The following is a 21,843-nucleotide window of genomic DNA, read 5'->3' as shown; positions in this document are numbered from 1 at the left end:
TTGAACAAAATATATGGATCAGGGAGTAACTGATTAATCAACAGGTGAATTTTTGAAAGTTGCGTACCCTACAACAGCTTATATTTCATCACTTTCCCAAGGTACATACTGTAAATCGGATAGACCTCCCCTGGGTAGACCCATAATTGTGGGTATTGGTTCCCTTGGTAATTCCCTTACTGATTTACCTGGTTATATCAAGAATAGCGGACAAGTTGTGAAATTCATGAGTACTATGGAATAATGGTATTCTACTCTTTAAGGGGCTACTGTATATGTCTGTGCTCTTTATTCTGGTATACTACATGATTTGGGTTGTAAAGTAACTGAATTTCATCTCGAACGATATAGCAACTATGAGCACTTGTTGAAAGATTTCCGACTCAATGCCATATATTTCCTACTGACAAACATTTTTTTTCTACAGAAAAAAGGGACTGCCATGGGAGCCAAATGTGTCCCTTCTTATGCCAACTTATACACGGCATGGTGGGAACATATATTTATATACAGATTTCCATTTAGGAAATCTATTCAATATTATGGCTGCTACATAGATGATCTCCTTTTCATTTGGAAGGGGGAATCAAGCTGTTTTTTTAAGATTTTGTGGAATACATTAATACTAATGAATTTAACCTAAGGTTCACCTTTGAGTTCCAGACTACCTACATCAACATTTTAGACATTAGATTGGAAGGTATAGGAAGAGAACTTATCTGATATTTACACACATAAAGAGACTAATATTTCGGGACATTTTTCTTTATGTGTTAGGGGACTTGAGATATTTCAGTGTCCAGGGAATAGAGAAATTGGGTTTGAATATTAGAAGTGGCAGTTTTGTTAAATTGGTTCAGAAACGTGAGGCTTTCTGGATTTTTACTTGAATGCAGAGTTTGATGTCTCATATTATTATTAGACCAATATCTGTCTGGAACGCTAGGGTGAAACATATACACTGACTCTATTGCTTATTAGTATTGGATATACTTTTTATATATGTCTCTATATAACTTTATGTATATACTTACTAACTGTTTGTACCCTCCTATTATTATTTTGTAGAGATTTGGTTTGCCTTTGTCTTTATTTTTATCTTTGTATATATTGTATATCATGTAATAGGAATAAACTGTCCAAGAGTCTGTCCTATATGTCCCATAAGTTTTTTCTGATTGGTTGTATTTTCCGTAAATATCTACTTTCTATGGCTCACATTTAGCCCATGGCTAAGTGCCCTTAGGGCATGAAATACGTTGTAGGGTTTACGGAGAAGCTTCATGTTTTCATTTTAAAATTTGTGACCCCTGTGGAGATCCTTGAGTGCCTATATGCCTGTAGTTGTTGCTGGTTTCTCTTTATGCACCCAACGCTGAGGGTCTGAGGCTGGTGCACCTGGACCACCACTTCTACTTGGTGAGTGTCTTTTCACTATTGGTCATTTTGTGCCTTCATTTTTGGTCTTGCATCTTCCCATTTATTATTTTACATCAAGGTTAATTTGATAATAGGATGTACCTTATCCAAATAATCCAAAAATGAATGGAGCTTTTCTGCATAAACAAGAAAAATAAATGTACTTTCAAAATGTATGTATTGTTGTAGACAGGGACCATTTCAGCACCCACTGCACATTCTTGGGTTTGCAGAAAATACTCTTTAAAGCCTTTAAACTGAAATTGTTTTAGAGAGTTTGAACTCTAACAGCATACAAATACCTTTTTGTAGGTAGGTAAGCTGTTTATTAAAAAAAAAAAAAAAGATTTTGGTAAAATAAAAGGTGTAATACTTTAGGTGAGATAAAGAACTCGTTGTTGTTTGTGCTGAAACAAAACCTAAGGCCCTGGGCATACCAGGCTGATTTTTGGCCTGTGGATAAATGCAAGATGAGAATCAGCCCCTACATGCCAATCAACCTACCTATATGCCTATGCACAAAGCCATTGTGTCAGAGCTGGTGCAGGCACACAGAGCGGATTTCTATGTTGAAACACACAAGTGTTCATTTAGATGCTATTGGAGAGTAGGGGCTAAATCGCACCATACATTTATCCACAGACTGAGAATCAGCCTGGTGTGCCCATGTCCTAACTTACAGTTCCCATTAGTTAATAGATAAGTAGAATTAACACGTTATTTACCTGTGCTTTCTGTCCTTTGGGTTTGAGTCTGGGCTGCTTCTCTTGCCCCTCTGTATTTCCTTACTTTTATCGGATCTGTTGCTGGCTGTAAAGGCTGTGAAGAAGAAGTAGAGGATTGCTCCAGTTTTGCAAAGTAGGTCATGGGTTTCAGTTTAGTATCTATTTCATCTGTTTGATGTTTTATCAAATACCTTAATCTCTTCCTCGCATTTTTACAAGTTCATACCCCTCCTTTCTTGTAATAAAGTGTGTGTTTCTAAAATCTTCAGTTTCAGTTGCAGAATGTCCTGTTGTAACTTGCCTGTGTTCTGCTGTAAACCCAGGGGTCAGATTCCTCTTGCTCTAATTCGGGCATGATCTTCTTTTTCTTCATATGTACCTGTTGCTAGATGTCTCTGGTGCCCACCTGTTTTGCATACCATTTACCAGTACAGCACCTAACTTGTTTGCTTGCATTTCCACGATTGCAGCCTACTGGCTAGTCCAGTTTGTTGGAGGCTAAATAATGTTCTGGACTGATTTTTATCGTTTGTGCCAGGGCACCTTTGTTTTAGTATAACCTTAAAGCTGGCCATACACGCACCGATAATATCGTACAAAACCTCATTTCGTATGGTATTCGGTGCGTGTATGGCAACTCGGCGAGGCGACCGATAACGCAGATAGGCGGGTTAAAAAAATTTGATCAGGCGCCATTGAAGGCGCCTGAGCAAAATCTGCCTTCAGGGCTGAATCGACAGAAGGAGGTAGAAATCCTATTGTTTCTACCTCCATATCTGACGATTCAGCCCTGAATGTGAGTGGAGGGTTGGAACGATCTTTTGTGCGACATCGAAAATCGCCACGTGTGTGGCCAGTTTAAGATTATAGTGTTCAAAGACTTTACTGATAATTCTGTTCTTCCTAATCTGTGGCAATAGTTTGGGGAAAGTATTTTTCAATTTAACCCCTATAATGCCTGTTTACAAAGCAAAGTCTATACAGAATGGAATTGCAATTACTGCCAATAGGGAGTAAAACACAGAGCCGTGACATCTACCCAACTGAACTTCTGTAGAATGAAATAGAAGGCTGACCGTGAGTCAGGCCTGATTCCCAACATCAGTATCCAGCCTCTCTAACAGCTGAATTTCCCAACCAATCTTCCCGCTAAGCTGTGCACTTGTGCATGACAGATATTTTTAGTCTAGTGCACACAACAAATTGTGGTGCACCTTAAGAATTTTGTGTGAAAACCCAAAATTGTATGTTAATTTTGACCTCAGCACACTGAAAAAAGATTTTTTGTGCACAAAGCGAACATAGAATTAGAGGGTACACTGGTTCCAAAATTTAGCAAAAAGCCTTCCCAGAACAATAGATAATTTTATAGCAGCACAGGGAGGACCATATTAAGATAATTTTGGAAAGACAGGTTTCAGGTCACCTTTGGCCAAATAGTGTAGCTTTCTTGTCCGCATAGAGTATAGATACCAGGGCACAGGTACACAAGCTGTGTGTAGTGGGTACATCAGTAATAGAGCAACATTAATATTCAATTTACAAAGCCACATTATTGCAGCCTATGTATATCCATACAGTCAAATTAACTTACAAGTCAAGCTTGAAAATGTGGTAAGGCAAAATAATACCTCTGTCCAAAGAACTCTTGTGGCCAGTACACAAAGGAAATGTGGCAGTTGTGTTTGATTCTTTGTCTCTCCTGTGCTGGATTTTTTTTATCTAGGTAAAAGTGCTTAATATATATTGATATAGGAGTCACAGTTCTGTTTGTTATACTCTAGAACTTACGTCTAGCCTTTTGTAAATAAGCCGTTTATATATGTACTGTATATGTGCAGAAAACATTTCTCTTGTCTGACAGCAATGATGGGTAACAAGTAGGAGGCGTGTACATACACATTCCTCTCTGTGTATTGTAATCTCCAGGGGATGTGTTCATTTGGCATTGGAAGGCTGTTCAGCTTGTAGGAAGTATGGGCCAGGCATTTTAATATATGTTTTATTTTGTTGGAAAAATCTGCAGCTCAAAAGTACCATTTGAAAATGCTGTACTAAAAAATGGCTAATCATTCTGACATGAATAAACCACTTTTCCCAGATGTTATTAGAACAAAAGTATATTTTACACGCTTGGACTGGGATTCAAAATAGGCCCTGGTATTTAAGCAGAGGCTCAAACAGCCCCACCAGCCCAATAAATAGTAACTGTCTGTGGCATCTTATAGCAGCCGTGGGATGGCATACACGGCGCGGTGATTTGCTGAAATCACTGAAGTTGCCTTGAGAGGAAACATCACGATTTTGGCGCTGCGTATGCCATCCCGGCAGCGATTTATATTCTAGCCTGTGGGATGGCATTTCGGTGAGATTAGTCGCCCGCGACAAGGGAGATTTGTCGCGCGGTGACTAATCTCCCCATCTGTCACGGCCCTAAAAGCAATGTAGCAGAAATGTTTCTCGCCCAGGTTTGTTTGATCAACAGTTTCTATTATATTGTGTTCCAGGAGCCAGACCCAGCAGTGCAGAAATATAAACAGCCAGATACTGATTTCTGTTAATCTAATAACATATTTACTTAGTTTGTGTTTTTCCTGAACTGTACACCTACCTAGTGCATTCCTTTCTACCACATCTAATTTTACTATGGTTACAGGTTAATGTCCAAAAAAATCAGCAAGTCTACAGTAGTTAGCATTAACAGGTCTGCTAAGCAAACTTATCTGGACCTAGGATAACTGCCCACCAGGCAACCTGCACAACATGCTTACAGGACAAGGAAAGCTAGGAAGTGAACAGTGCTGCCATCTTGCCTGTATATGATAAACATCTCTCCCTAGATTAACCTTGCATGTGCAAGGTATACTACAATTTCCCAAACTATTATACTGGTCATTCATGTGTCTAAATTCTGATTGTGGGATGCCTATAAACTACAGGTAAGATCAAGCCTGGACTGGGATACAAAACAGGCCCTGGCATACCAAGTACACAGAGGCCCAAACAGCCCTCAACATCCCAATAAATAGTGAGTGTCTATGGCATCATACAGCAGCCATTTGCCAGAATCCACAAATGCTACTGCAGGCCTGGGTAAGATGGGCACTGCACGTGCAGAGCAGCACCACCCTTGTAATAAATTAAGCACTAAATTCACTGAGGAGTGTTTAACATATTGGCATCCCCAGTAAATTCAGCTTTCCTTGTCTTTTAAAAAAAAATTGCACATTTGTTCATGTAATGTTGTCCTTTTCTAAAAGGAATGCTATATTATTATCATTTTGCCATAAATCAGCTATGCATGCCATGGGCCAGCAGTAAAAGTTATTGAAAAGACTTTCAGATGTTGGCATATGAACATAGATTTTACAGATGGAAAATAAAGGTTTTTGTTTGTTTTAAAATGTTATTTACTCTCCGTGATATATATGTTGCTATGGGATGTGTGGTTACCAAACAGTGATTTTCTAAATGCCTTGTATGTGTATGTTGCCATTTGTTTTACACCTGCCATATACAGCACTGCAACTACTTCCTGAAATGCACTGCAGTAAAACTTTCACTTTTGGCCTGTAACCTGTTATTTAGAGGACAAAGGGTAATTATCTCTGAAAAACAAGTTCTTGAAAATGTGCTACCTGCAAACTTACTGCGGTATCCAGTTCTGCAAGGAAAACCCCTGGGCAGACAATTAGGAACATGCATTCTTTAGAAATCCCCCTCTCTGGGCAGCATTTAACTCTTTGTAGTAAGACGACAGAAATCACTATGTCTATGAAGATAGTCACCCCCAACCCACCCCCAAGGTTCAAGCTTGTTGGATGTTTTTAAACTTTGAACAAAAAAGGGGTAATTTGTGAATGAGTATACATTTGCTATTTAATAAATGTGATTTTTTATTATTTTTTCAGTTGAGCAGAGCTGTAAATCTAGAAGACAGGTTCCTAATGTAACCCTCTAAGGATTTTTATTAAGTACTGCTCCTGTTACAACCCAAGAACAGTGGTTGCAAAAACTTCTCATTTAGCTGTGTCTTTGTCTCTGCCAAATAAGATAGGCCCCTCTGAACAGCCCCCATGTAGGTTTGAGGTCCCACCTTGTGAAATACCTTGTGCCCCAATTTAGTACACTGTGTTCAGTGAGGCAGGACTAAAAGCAGGAAAGCCAAACCAGTGGAACCCCAAAAGTTACGTATCGGTATATTGGCAATTTGGGACTATTATGTGATGCTGGCCATGAAAAGCAGGGCATCAGCCAATGCAATAAGAGGAGTTAATGTATCACTTGTTTCTCTATGACTTCACGCAAGTTTCATTGGTCTTTAGTCTGACTAAGGGCATCATAGACATTTTTGTCTTTACTTATTGTTCATCCAAAGGAATTTTATTGTCCAGTGGTTCCATGGACATCTTTGTATGATATAATCATGTCAACAAAAGCCTTAAATTATTCAAGACTTGGGAAAAGACTGCAGCCTATGCTTAACACTAAGTGATGATCAATCTTTAATTATCTTCTGGCAGAGTGACATGTATTCTGCATTCATATTAAGCTGGTGGGTTAAAGGTGGGACTATTCTGTTAAATCCTGTATCACAGTGGAGCTTCTCCATGTCAGATGCTCCTTGTTTGCTCTATGGTGCAGAATATGACAGGCATAATAAAAATTATCAGACCTGGAAGCATATAAAAGGGAGAGTGAATGCAGAAACCATGTGGTTGGAGTTGTATTCTGGCCCATGTACTTAAAAGCTTTCAGTTCTGACTGCCACACTTTTATCTAGAAGCCTAGGGGTCCCTTATGAACAAAAATAATATGAAGCTGTTCACTTAAAGCTGCTCTTGACCTGGTCCATCAGACCCTAAGTACTGTCTGGAGCTTTATTGAGATCATGGTGGGTGTTGATACTGGCATCAACCTTATTTGGTAAAGCATAACATCTCAATGGATCTGCTCCCACCTACTTTATTCACCTTGTGGTTCTGGAATAAGCTAAAACATAAGCACAGTCTGATTTCACAGTGGTCTTTAAAGGAACAGTAACACCAAAAAATCAAAGTGTATAAAAGGAACTACAGTATAATGTACTGTTGCCCTGCACTGGTGCAACTGGTGTATTTGCTTTAGAAACATTACTATAGTTTAGTAAATGAAGCTGCTGTGTAGCCACGGGGGCAGCCATTTAAAAGAGAAAATGCACAGGTTACATAGCAGATAACAGATAAGTTCTGTACAATACAATGGTGTTTTATCTGTTATCTGCTATGTAACCTGTGCCTTTTCTCCTTTTTCCAGCTTGAATGGCTGCCCCCATGGCTGCACAGCAGCTTTTTATATAAACTATAGCAGTGTTTCTGAAGCAAATGTGCAAATTTTACCAGTGCAGGGCAACAGTGCATTGTATTATGATTACTTAAAAACATTTTTATTTTTTGGTGTTACTGTTCCTTTAACTACAGAGTATCTCCAAAACACCAGCTTTCCTCCAGGTATGGCCCTCTCTTTTTGTACAGGATGGGCATAAACAGGTTCTATACAGTGGGAGAATAGAATGACCCATTGACACATACTCCTCTTCCTTCCATTGCTAAAATAACCCTTTGCTTATCCAAATACTCCTTCAATCCTAAAACCAACTTGCTGCAAAATGAAACTTGGCTACAGCCCTTGAAACCTTAGCTAGATACAGCCTTCCGCAAAAAAAAGGCTTACAGTGAAACATCAGTTTTACATTTTACAGCATTTTTGTGGTCCCATCAGTATTTCATTCATAATGCATTTCCCTGATTTTACACTTATAGTAGAACCCTAGAGGTTCTACTGTATTTCTAGAATCTATAAAGTTTTCATTGAACCCACAGATGCCACCTCACAACGGCACTACATGACTAAATGGGACAACCTACTACAACATCCCATATCTGCCACTGACTGGACAGAGAGTTGGGAAAATGCCAGAAAAAATAGTTACCTATTTAGAATAAAAGAACACATTTATAACATATTGATGTTCTAGTATACACCTGACAGACAAATTTCAAATGCTTGCTTATTTATTAATAAGGAAAACTCGCTTTAATTAAAAAAAACAGAATATCTTGAATTTGCGAGTTTACAAACACAAGAAAAACTTGAATATCTCGAATTGAAAATATGGGCTGACTTTGCCTAGGACATCTCCCATTGACTGTTACATAAACTCGCAAGCTTTTAAATGCCAAAATGTTACATTCAAGAAGAAAGACCACTTGTAGTACAGGTCCAGAGAGCTAGAATCACAGCTTTTGCTGACTTCTTTTATCATGATGTATACTAGCCAATGTGGGCTAATAATCAGCAGGAATGCCATATTAGAGACAGTATTATTGTTACACAGAGAGTTGACAGGGCATAGGGTTGACTCCACCCCAAACAACATACAAATATATATGTATATATATAAAAAAAATGTAATCTCCTACATGGCAAATTCATCATTCTAGCTATAGATACTGCAGACAACACTGACTTCTAATTATCCTTGTAGCACATATGTATATTCAGTGTTGTGCTAGTTTTTATATGCAGGCATATAGTCATTCAGCTAAATATATACACTCAGGGGATCTGTTATTTGGAAACTAATTCGAATTTTCTCAAACGATTTCCTTTTTCTCTGCAATAATAAAACAGTAGCATGTAACTGATCCCAGCTAAGATATCAGTTCTTATTAGAGGCAAAATAATCCTGTAGGGTTTATATAACGTTTAAATGATTTTTTTCGTAGACTTAAGGTATGGGGATCCAAATTGTGGAAAGATCACTTACAGATAATGAGGTTTTGACCAAATTTTGGACCACGTAGCTAAAACCCAGCTATGATGTGTTTGATTGTACATTTATTGCACTAGAAGAGCCGAAATTCCGATTTAAAAATTGGAATTGTGGCTCTTTAAGTTACTCGGAGTGGCTTTTTGCCTCCCCTGGTAACTTGCTTGGCGCTACCACCTGAGGCGAGTTTCTCAATTCGCCTTATGGCAGTAAAACCCCTGCTTTTATATTATGTTAATTAACAAAATAGGCTTTAACAGTATATACATTATTTGCATTTTGTTTCCTTCAGTCTTGGAATTTACAATCACAGCAAGAAGGCAGGCACCATTTTATTAAGGCAAGCTTAGTATCACCCCAAAGTCTTGTTTATGTGTCAGAACCAGGGGACCTGATACCCATGCACAGACTACACAATTATAGACCGTGAGGACAGAGGGGAATGTAATGAGTGCAGTGACATCTAGAAAGTGCAGAATGGAAATTGAAAGTAATTGGCTGCCCTCTGCCTGGGACATGATAGACAGACTAAAATTTTAAATGACTTTAGAACAGGTATGACTGTTTTAATTAAATTAGGGTTTTATGTTTAATTTGCAAATGACTTTTATTGTATAACTTGTTATATCTGGGTGACAGGTCTCATTTATCCAGTGACTGGTTAATTCCCATATCTGATCTTCAGGCTGAGATTCTAGGAGTATGTTGGGATTCAAGATTTGTGTTCCTCAATGTTCTCTTTAAGCTGTGCACATAGATTTTAAGACCAGCGCACACAAAACAGTGTGGTGTACAAAAAGAAATTTGTGTGAAATCACAAGATTTTGTATGAAACCTGACCTGCCCACAAAAGCTTATGTTTGCACATAACTGATAAGGAATTAAATTTAGAATGAGATAACTCCCAAAATCTCACCCTTACTGGCCTTTAAGCTGAGATTCGATTAATATTGAGGGATGAAGATATTGTTCTTCCCCATATCTGGTGATTGGATCTCAGGCTAACTGCTCTTCAGGCTGTCTACCCCCCTTCCCCCTGCCTCAGTCAATGCTCAATTTGCAGAAGAACCCCACAAATTTAGAACTGCGTGAATATATTTATTTTGTAGTTTGTGACCATTAGCTTTTTTGTATAAGGAAAGAATATACCATTTTCTCATGGGGAAGGGCCAGCTCCTCTACCAGACTGAGAATCATATGGTCTAGGATAGGCATACAAATGTTATATTCACCCTGGTTGTAGAACCTGCCATGGTTACTATAGCATGTATGAATAGGCATTTACAGATGAGCAATTTAAATTCAAGCATTTGGCTGGTTGCTCTGGGTTATAAGACATGAGGAAACTGTGCACCTGTTATTACATAATCCTATACTCCACATGCACGGCTGACTTTTTCTCTTTTTGTTTCAGATGTATGCAGCTGTGGTATAAAAAGAACCTCATGGACTCATTAGAACTGGGCATTTTTATCCTGATTACAAATAAAGCACATACAGAGGAGTGGGATGTGCATCATGTGAACCATTTCCATTCAATATAAATCAGCTTTCTAAATTGTACCCTACAGAGCTGCAATAAGTGCTGAAATATTAGCTACCTTACCAGTTACTACTTCCCCTTTAAAATTGATGTAGACAAAGGTCATGTTATATGAAATCTTTCCAAACTGTGTAATGCACCCATAAGGCTGGAGTCCTTATTGGAAATAAACCAATGAACATGTCACTCTCAGGAGTGATGTGTAACCCCTATTGCCCGTTCTGAAGCAATTCCCACCACCTCCCTAGCAGTGCTAATTATGAATGCTACTCCTGATGATATTTAGTGATGGAAATCAACTCCTCACATCCCCTCCTCCTGTTCTGTGGCTATTCTTTTTTATTTCCATTCTCCCGACTGTAAGATTCCTTTTCCCTGGGAGCAAAATCCATTCCTTGATTTCTGGCTTTTCTGGTTATTGTCTCCCTCCCTCTGATCTGTGGCTGTTCTGTGTATAGTGATCCCCCCCTCTGATCTCGGCTCTTCTCTGCACTTCCCCACACCCTCCGCTATCTGGCCGCTCTCCACTACCTTGGTGCTGAAATCTCCAGCTCATACACACGCCCTGAAGCTTTGGCCGAGGCTGGTAAGTGATCAATGATTCATTGCATCATGAAATCAAGCATATATATGTATATATAATATTCACAGGATAATACACACTCCATACTTTTTATGTGATTACATTTTTAGCACAGTCCCCATTATAGTCTCATTTTAGGATACTGTGGACTGTAGAGCATCCAATTTCTATGCACTCGCTCCTGTGTCCTGCCAGGTTACTCTGCATTCCTTACTTACATTTGTGAGGCCAGCATCCAGACTGTATATTCAGCTGTGCATGGAAGCTATGCCATTTATTCGTATAATAATATCTAATTAAGTGGTGTTATGAAGGTAGATTTTCCCTATTCTTGCATACCCAGGATTTCATCTCTAGCAGACTGCCTAGCAATGTAGGTACATTCGGCAGATGGCAAAGCTATGTAATTGGGCTGGGATTGAGGACGCAGAGGGAGAAGAGAGAGATGAGAACATACATCTCAAGCTGGCTAACACTACAGGCTGTAATTCTCTCTAGGCATATCAAATTTCTTGCCTCCCAGATGTTGTGAACTACAACTACCAGCACCACCCCATATAAGTCTGAGAGATTCTGGAAGTTGCAGTTTATAAAAGCTAGGTTTCCACCACCCCTCTGACTCTGAATAGCAATATTTAGTACAGTACTGAAAATCATAGTGGAGGGGGCAACTGTCCTACTTTTAAAGAACAGGCAGTCAAGTGGCTTAACCATCTTGTGATTTTGCTTATTCATCTGCCTGTGGCCTCAGTTCAGCTACATATATTTTATGTTGTATTTTTTGTGTGTGAGTCTTCCAGTTTCTTTGCCAACTGGAGCATGGCCCATTTTTAGAATAAGGCCGAAAGGGCATATACCCAGGGTCTAAGGTATCATAGGGGCCTTTAGGGGACAATACTTAACATAAGCTTAAAGGTCATAGCTTGGACATTTGTTGGTTATCTTAATTTTTTCAGTCTTCAGTCTTCTGGGAGTGTCCTCAACTTCCAGATCTCTATAACTAAAGAGCACAGAGTATGTATTGAGAGATGCTGAGTCTAGGATCTTTCAGATCAGCAATTAATACTTAGTTTACTTTGTTTTTGCCTGCTGCAGCTTCTAATTTCAATATTTTCCATGCACACAGATTCCTAATGCCTAATTCCTAAGGAGGAATCTCAAAATACATCCCTCTAATGCATAGGTTTCAGACTTTTGCTATACATAAGAGATGAAGCCTCCACAGGCAGCAGTCAACTCAGGAATGTCATTGACTGCTGTTTTTGCTCTGTGCTTCCTAGTCAAGCCTTAAAGGACATGTAAACCATTCATTTTCCTTCCATGTATATAAGCTAGGCACATCTCCCCACCCAAACTACACCATTTGTATTGCATTTTTCCCCTCTGTTTGCCAGTATCATCACATTGTCCTACAAATAACAGCTTTTACTAGGCAGCCATTTTTCCCTTTCACATCATCAATGACATTTACTTCTACAAAGAACACACGTGCACTGTAAAGTTCATGCAATGGAGAATGGAGGCTTACACAGGCAGGACTTACTTTGAAAAGAAAAAAACATGTTTCTCCAGCAGAGTGCACAGCTAGAGCAATGTTTCTATGGAAACCAGCAGTGCTACCTCTTCATTGGCTCTAGACTGGAGGGTGTGTTTAGTAACCTAAGTTGATAAGAACTGAGCATGCTCAGTAAGCCAAGAGCCAAAGTCAATTCCTAAGGGAGGGAGCCAAGTGGGTTAGAGAAAGAGAAGGAATCCCAAGAAATTAAGGGGATGCTGCAGCCTTACTATTAACCTTTCAACATCCAGAGTGGCATTTAATATTTACATTTTAAAGAGGCTGTTCTTTTTTTGTTCTTTTAAAGTTTTTTTGTGGGGGGTTTACATGTCTTGCAAGGAGTTTGGATACTCTGGTGAGTGAAGTTTGGATACCCTTACCAAAATATAGAGTCTTCATGTGACGCATTACTGCGGGTAGGAAGCGCAGCACTTGCAGAGATTCATCTTGTAGTGCATCTTGTGGTTGATCAATGACTACTGAGTGCTTCAGTAAAGCACTCTATAGTACACACTAAGAACTGCCAAGCGAGTGGATCTTCTCCCGATATCACCACCTACAGGTGGGTGATATCGTGCTAATTTGGTCGTTTGGCCCTGGGGCAATCATATGGGGTGGAGACCCATAAATCAGGATGCAGTGCAGATATGCTTGTCCTACTAGGCTCTTAAAGGAATAGTCATCAGGTTTTGCCTAGCAAAAGTGTTTATATTTATAGGGGCTAATTCATCAAAGTACGAGTTTGAATCCCGAAATGGGAAAAATTCGGATTAGATACGATAATTTCTGATGATCACAAATATCACGAAAATGCTTACGAAAAAATCGGAATAGTCACCTAATTATGTACGTAGTCATGTAATTTGAAAAACATTATAGGTGTATGCATCATCTTTTCCTGCACTTAATATCATTCATACACACAGAATATGCAATCTGAAAATTTTTTTTTTCCTACTAGGAATGATCATGGCCGAGTCCACAGATGATCCAGGTGGAGAAGAAGCCGCAGGAGGGGTAACTGCCCGGCAGAGAGAACACTCACCCATGTTGCATTTGGACCTTTATAACTTTGAGTGCAATGAAGCAGAGGGAAGCCGCTATGTTCTGACCAGTCCACGATCTCTAGAAGCCTGTGCTCGCTGCATGGTAAAGCCAGTGGAACTTTTGTCTAGGAGCCTAGCTGATCTGGTACGTGAAGCACCAGGACGATCCATGCGGGTGGCAAAAGGTCTTTGTGAGGTATATGAAATAGAGCGTCAGAGAAAGCTGCAGATGTGCAGGGAGGAAAGAGAACGAATTATACGTCAAGAGAAGAGGAGAATCCTCCCTTTAATGATGAGCAGCAGCCTGGGACCACCCTCCAGTTCAAAGGCCCCATCTAGAGCAGAACCTCATTCTTCAACGGCTGCACAAAATTCTGATCTTCCAAAATCTGTAGGACAACAAAATAATGAACCATCAACCAAGAGTCAGACTCAGAAAAACACTAATTTGTCTAAAGGATTTCAAAAAACGAATCAACCCCCATTAAAGGGACCCCATAAACATCGCTCAAAAGTGTCTACAAGCCTCCAGAGAAGTGAATCATTAATATGCAATGATGTTCAAAACAGAGGGCCCACTGTTTCCAAGAAACCGATCTGTCCTGCTCCCCCAAAACACAAAAGTCAGTCCCTGGATTCCTTGCAGAAGGCAAGAGGTGGAGCTTCTGCAAAAACCTCCTCTGAGTCTACAACCTCCTCCTGTAGTGGGGATGGGAGGGCTGTGCAATTCATCCAGAGGTCTAGGACGCTAGATACTGTCAATTCCCTGATGGGTCGGAGCTTTAGTTTAGGAGATCTAAGTCACTCACCCCAAACAGCCAAGAAGGTGGAGAAAATGGTAAAGGAGGTAAAAAAGAGGGGAGTCCAAGAACTACCTCAGAGAGACAAGAAGATAGCAGCAATTATGATTGCCAAGCACCAGGAAGAGAATATCAGGAAGGAGCAAAGGTACTTGGCTCACATACAGTGGGACATACAAAGAAAGAACTCTGAACTCAGAAAGGAGCAAGAAGAAAAGGAAAGGCAGAAGGCCCTATTACATGGACAAAGGTCTTGGGAGCGTCATATGAAGAGTAGAGAAAACAGAAATTCTGTTGGAGAGATGAGTACAGCTTCCCTGACCCAAAGTAAAAGTCCCCTACTGGAGGAAAAAGGGAAAGACCAAGTTCAGGAATTAGAGAAGATCAAAGGTGAAAAGCTGGCGAACACACAGACAGTCAAACAAAAGAAGTCAAAGGAGGAAAAAAAGGAGCAGGAAGGAGGTTTATTTCAGGATAAGTTACTTGTGGCCCAGCACAAAAAAAAAGAAAACGAAGAGCAATTGCACATAAGTAAAAGCCTTCAGAATAAAGCTGAGAAGATGAAACACCAGGCTATGGCACAGGAGCTCACCCAGAAGAAGGAATATGAAACTGAGGAACTAAGGAAGACTCTCCAGAAAAATCTACAAAAGGCCCAAGAGAATGTAGAACAACTACTGGAGAAAAGGAACCAAGAGTTGAAGGAGAGGGCCCGTAAGGAAGAGCTGCAAATTCTACGGGCTAAACAAGCAGCAGAGAAACAAGAGCAAGGACGTCAAGAGCATTTGCAGAAACTGGCAATAGTTGCTGAAAAGAGACTGCAGCATGCTGCTCAAGTTGCTGAGGAAGTGGTACAGCACAAAGCAAGGAAAGCCATAGAGTGCCGACTGGAGAAAGAAAGGATACAGAGGGAGAACAGACAAAGAGTTCAGAAGAATGAGGATATGAAACGAAAGGAGCTACTGGAATCAATAGAAAAGAAGCTGGAAAGAAGTGATCATATATTCAGGGAAAGGCAGACTGTGCTTGACAATGCACGCTCAGTTGCCAGGGCATCCTTTAATATCCGGGAGAAAGTGCGAGCTGAAACAAATACTAGAACTTTTGATAAAATGGCATTTGAAGCTGAACTATATGCTAACATTAACAAAAAATGAAGGACAACATGATAATAAGAATAACACAGCTACGCCAGACACAGAGACCATTGTCTTACTAGACTACAAAAGAATTGCTATGCACTTCTGAATGGTTTAACTATTAGGCTATAAAAGGAAGTTTGCTAACTGCAAAAAGTTCAACATCACTTCTGGTACATTTACTAAGCCAAAGGTGCAAAAAATAAACCTCAAGAATATCTCACAGGAGAGGGTCAAGGGGAACCTCATATGAAATTAGTCCAACTGACCCTCAGCAATGCTGATTGCTATATCTTGTAAAACTGCCTTTGTTATTGTGCCATTGAGAACTAGAGGTGTCCTGTCCAAATCTCCAAATCAGTGCAGGATGTTTTATATTCAGGGACCATCACTGAAAATACACAACTGTCCTATTGTTGATATTTTACAAACCTCCCAAGCTAGTATAAAGTCACGAAAATATATAAATTCATTTTTTTCTAATAATTGTGAATACATTTTTTGAAACACTATTCACCCTGTTTTGACTACACTATATAAAAAGGTTTCTGAATCTGTATGGAGAAAGTTATTGGCCAGATTCAATTATATGAAAAAAAAATCTCATGGTTTATTACGTGAAAACCCAACTGAAGTCTAAGGGTAGTTCAGTATTTACTTAAGAGATACATTGTTCTCAATCAGTTGAATCTGTGCTGTTATTTGTGAAACCCCAACAATAAATAAGCCAGTGTGAGATGATTTGAACTCACCAGATGGGATGCTGGGCCCAGGTGCTTATGCTTGGACTATCAGAAAGGGGATTATTTAAACATAACTTTAACAAAATGCATGTACTACAATGTAGCAGATGATAATATTTTATTTACAGCATCCCCAAAACAACAAAAAGCAGCCTTATGTGTTTTTACCAAAATGGGACACTTAATAATGGCCTGTGATTTAGCCTATGATAAGCCAATTTAGTCATGCAGCAAGTAAAGCTGGCCATACATGCACTGATAATATTGTACGAAACCTCGGTGCGTGTATGGCAAGTCGGAGAGGCGACCGATATCGCAGGAGGCACGAAAGATCGAAAATTGCCACGTGTGTGGCCACCTTAAGGCTGCTCTTTTTTGTTTTAGGGTGTTATTCCATTAAATACACTGCTTCTTCTACATTGTGGCCCAGTTTCTGTGGCTGAATATTCCCATTGTTTTAGAGGTATTCAAAAAAGTTTCATTCATTCATTTTTTCATGGAGTAATTGACATGGCTTGCTGAGCCCAATTATTGCATTATGTATAGGAAGGAGTGTGGACTGTACCTTTACAATCCTGCCAAGGGGACAACAGCTTATTTATTCTTTGCGGGCAATAATTACACATTTGCTGTTTGACAGTGTGTCAGCAGATTGTTCAACCTGGAAACCCACCCAAATTGCCAGGGTGAGATCTAAGGGACATTTTTAAAGCAATGTCATAGAACACTATGCTGCTTTATTTACACAGTATTTGTTTTACTCCTGCTTAAGACAAATACTGGACAATCTATGATATGATACTAGGCCAGTTACAAGGGTTGCCACATTTTTTGAAAATGAAAAACACTTGCCTCCCTATATTAAAGAGGTGGTTCACCTTAAAATTAACTGTTAGTATGTTATAAAATGCCCAATTCTAAGCAACCTTTCAATTGGTCATCATTATTTATTGGTCATAGTTTTTTTTTTTAATTATTTGCCTTCTTCTTCCAACTCTTTGCTGAATGGGGGTCACTGGCCCCAGCATCCAAAAACTATTGCTCTGTGAAGATACAATTTTATTGGTATTGCTACTTTTTGTAGCTTTCTTAATATTCAGGCTCTCTCCTATTCATATACCAGTCTCTCATCCTAAAGCACTCTCTGGTTGCTAAGGTAACTTGGACCCTAGCAACCAAATAGCTGCTGAAACTCCAAACGGGACAGCAGCTAAAATGAAAATGAAATAACTAAAAAACTATAAATAATAAAAAATGAAGACCAATCACAAATTGTCTCAGAATATTATTCTCTACATCATACTAAAAGTTAATTCAAAGGTGAACAACCCCTTTGATAAGTTTCTTTCCTATTAATAACATTGGCATGACAAAACATGCCAGTAAAACATCAGGCGGGTAGATAACCTACCTTTTAAAAGAAAGTATATGATACTTATTGGAAGGGTTTCACATAGCCAAGGCATGTCTGTACTTTGGATTATAGGAGGCACATTGCTGCATACATCATTTTAAAAATTCCAAGCAGATATGGTTTATGGAGATTGTTTTTGCAGAGATCATTCTGTGTTGTTTGTTAATTTGTCAATGTGTTTGTACTATTGATGGACTCCTTAGGTGAGTTCTGATTTGGCAGTAAGGCTGTGTAACCACATTACAGTGCACCAGTGATCTAACAAGGTATTTGGGCACTTGGTACAGTGGGTATTTAAACAAAATGGACACAATTGCAATGTAGGCTGTGCCTATTTTATGCCATTATTTGTTTACTAATATAAGCACAAATAACTATAGGCACCTCAGAATTTATAGCAATGATGGCAAAACAATTGGCACAATCATAGTATAGGCTTTGCTGCATTGAAATGGAAAATTGCCCTGGATTTCTTAGCTACGCTGCATTTTGCGGTAGAAATGGCAGTTAGCTCTGACTGAAAAAGAGATGGGTGCAACAGGGTAGCTTCAGGGTTCCCAAACAGTTTGGAAAAGTGATGGTTTTCTATCAAAGTCTGTGTTTTAGAAATACATTTCTCTCAGTATTGCATATCCCTTAATCTTGAATTGCAAAAGTCAGAAACTGTGTGCAGCCTTTGCATGTCAAGGGATACTAGAACTTGTAGTTCAACAAGGGCTGGAGAATTACCTGTTAGTTATCATTGGGTAAGGCCAGGATTTATCTAGTTAACAGCAAAATCAGAAACAACATAGAATTATTGGCCAGAACTGGGAGACTGAGGGGCATTTTGAATAAACTACCTGTTACAAACTACTGCTATATTTGTAATGTCTTTTCCTTTATGTGCCCCCAGTACCCAGCAAGCTGAGTGCTGTTTGTCTGTATCTCATGTGTGCATGGTAGAAATGGTAACTTGTTGTGCTCTTTCCATGATAATAAGGAATAGATTACCAATAAAAACAAAAGATTTGTGATGTCTACATCAGTGCTGTCCAACTTATTACATGGGGCAGGCCAGTTATTTATTATATAGCATGTTCTAGGGCCAGATTAAAATACTGATGTTATACAGTGACGTATGTGGAGCCTTTGAGCAGTCTAGGGGCCATAGAAATCATTTGGAAGGCCACATCTGGCCTGCAGTCCTACAGTTGGAAAGCCCTGGTCTAGATTTATTCTATATATTTTATACAATACAAAGGAATATTTTCACAACCCCACTAATTATGGTGTTTCTATCTGGACACGTAACAATAATGTATTCATAATGTAGATCTTTGGTGATCCAGTGTGTCTGTTTATTGTCGTTTTTATAGATGTTTGTGACATGAGATTGTGAGCTTGTTGTTGTGTGTAAGTTGTGTCCTTTTCCTATATATTCTACATAGGGTCTTAGGATCTCAAACTGCACAGTGTATCAGTTCATTATATATATATATATATATATATATATATATATATATATATATACCTGGTTGCTAGTACCAAAAAAATGCACTGGAACAAGGACAGCACTCCTAGGATTTAAAGAATTGTGAACAAAATGTAAATGCAAAAATAGAAAGGTTTATTACTCGACGTTTCTGTCTCACACAGAAACCTTCATCTGGAGTGAAGGTTTCTGAGTGAGACTGAAACTTTGAGTAATAAACCTTTCTATTTTAGCATTAAATATTACTTGACCATGAGGGTGAAACAGTAGAATCCCTATATATAATATATATATATATATATTATATATAGGGATTCCACTGTTTCGCCCTCATGGTCAAGTGACTTGCTATTGTCCCTTATCGGCCAAATCAACTGTGTGACTCCTTCCTTAATTTTAATAGTACTAAATCAGTCAAATGCTGATGCTATGGTTAATAGACAAAGAAACAATATGCACATCTTGTGTTCTACATCTGAATTTTGGCTAATAATCATAAATGTATGTACTCATACATACATATGCTTATTTTACTTTTTCCGGCAAACTATTTTTGTGGCATATTTACTGTCTGGATAAGAGACTGGGCAGATACAGTATCATAGGGTGCAGCCATATCATACAAATTCACTGCTTCTTGCTATTTACTGATACTTGCCTGTATGAAATGATTATCCTGCAAACCCCCAGAATACCAGAATAACGAGTGTGTAATTCATTATAAGGCTTTCTCTCCATTCCCACAGAAGGACACAAAAAATAATTATAACTTGACCTCTTAATATTTTTATTGGAATTGATCTAATACAGGAACATACAGTGGCATTTAATCACATAATTGTCTAAAGTCTAGAGAAGGGGGAGATATATTAACCCTTTTACTACTGTCCAGCATAAAATCTGTGCCATCATCGTGACATGATCAAATAATTATTAAAGGAATAAATTCATTACATGTGTTAACAGCTTAACTGGGCTTCCTGGGATAAATTCTGGCATTTTCTCATTTATTAAATTTATTAAAGGGATTCTGTCATGATTTTTATGGTGTACTTTTTATTTCTAAATTACACTGTTTACATAGCAAATAATTTTATCTTTGAACCAACATGTATTTTTTTTTTTACAATACATGTGTATTTTTTTAGCTGTAATAATGGTGTGTAAGCGCCATCTCACTGCATTGTGCCTGAGTCTGAGCTTTCAGAAGGAGCCAGCGCTACTCATTAGAACTGCTTTCAGGTAACCTATTGTTTCTCCTACGTAACTGGAGGAGTCCCAAGCTGGACTTGGATTGCTTACTATTGAATGCTATTCTGATATCTACTGGGAGCTGCTATCTTGCTCCCTTCCCATTGTTCTGCTGATCGGCTGCTGGGAGGGGGGTGATATCACTCCAACTTGCAGCTCAGCAGTAAAGTGCAACTGAAGTTTATCAGAGCACAGGTCACATGGCTGTAGCACCCTAGGAAATGAAAAATATGGCTAGTCTCATGTGAAATCTCAAAATTAAATATAACTAAAATCTGTTTTTTTTAAAAAAAATTGGATTTCAATGCAGGATTCTGCTGGAGAAGCTCTATTAACTGATGCACTTTGACAGTTTTTCTTTAAGTTTTTCCTAAATTTTGGAAGTTTTTAACATGATTTTACTAATTTCTCAAATAATTTCTCCTTATTAACTATTTTTTTTTATCAGAAAGTGCTTTCTAGCCTTGAGCAGCTGGATCCCATGACGTCTGATGACCAAATCCATTCATTAAAATAAATGGACCATCCGGTTTAAGAGTCATCTTGGATGGCAGATAGGCCAGCTGTTATTCCTACATGTTCCTGTCGATAACACTCGGAGTGCAATGGACCTTGCCCAAAAAAAGGTTAGCTAACAATTCATAGGATATCCTATAATATCCTAGGCATATATGCGCACGGAGAAAACAACTTTAATGGTTTGCAAATGAAGTGTAAAAGTATTGGAGATATAGAGATAAAAAATAATTATGTAGAAATGTATCCTCAGTTACATAGTGACTTGCATGATCCACCCCTAAGAGGGGACACCTTTAAATACTCCATCTTTGTATTCCTTTGTGCGCAAATTTCTCAATCAAAACCTCTCACTAAAATAAAAGCTCTTATGATGATGGTAAATAATCCCACCTTATCTGGATGTACTGTAAGTTTGTCCATTTGAGCGTGTAAAGTGCATTTGGATATACCATGGTGGCTCTACAGTGATGTATAGGGGATTTTCATCAATTGAAGCTTTTAATGATGACAGTCCATGGCGCTTCTATGGGCTAGATTAAATTTGAATAGAAAAATTAATCTTGTGGTTTATCATGTAAAATCTATGGGAAACACTGGAACTGTATTAGGACATACTGTAAATTATTCTCATTGAATTCAATCTGTCCTTCTAATGGAAATAGTTTACGTTCATATGTCTGTTATATCTCATTGAATCCACTCAGTAATGGGTATGCTTCTACCTTCTGTTTCCACACCATTATATTTCCTTTCCCATAAAAGGGTGCAAGCACCTTTAAGAAGGCAAATCACTTTTTTTCACGCCACAGAAAAATATGTCT

At 38.7% G+C, this 21,843-nt stretch overlaps 1 protein-coding gene across 1 annotated transcript; it reads left to right on the top strand.

The window, feature by feature from the left end:
* Positions 1-10,844: 10,844 nt before the first annotated feature.
* ccdc177 (coiled-coil domain containing 177) lies at positions 10,845-16,178 on the top strand. Its single transcript, XM_002935330.5, has 2 exons — positions 10,845-11,084; positions 13,598-16,178. The coding sequence occupies exon 2, from the start codon at positions 13,600-13,602 to the stop codon at positions 15,637-15,639; it is 2,040 nt and encodes a 679-aa protein (XP_002935376.2). The 5' UTR covers positions 10,845-11,084; positions 13,598-13,599; the 3' UTR covers positions 15,640-16,178.
* Positions 16,179-21,843: the final 5,665 nt, after the last annotated feature.

The sequence above is a fragment of the Xenopus tropicalis genome, chromosome 8 (assembly GCF_000004195.4).
Source record: "Xenopus tropicalis strain Nigerian chromosome 8, UCB_Xtro_10.0, whole genome shotgun sequence".
NCBI lineage: Eukaryota > Metazoa > Chordata > Amphibia > Anura > Pipidae > Xenopus > Xenopus tropicalis.
This window is presented reverse-complemented; position numbering and strand designations above follow the sequence as displayed.

What these genes read in the sequence shown, in the direction of transcription:
- ccdc177 (XM_002935330.5), top strand. Translation starts at nt 13,600, where the DNA reads ATGATCATGGCCGAGTCCACAGATGATCCAGGTGGAGAAGAAGCCGCA.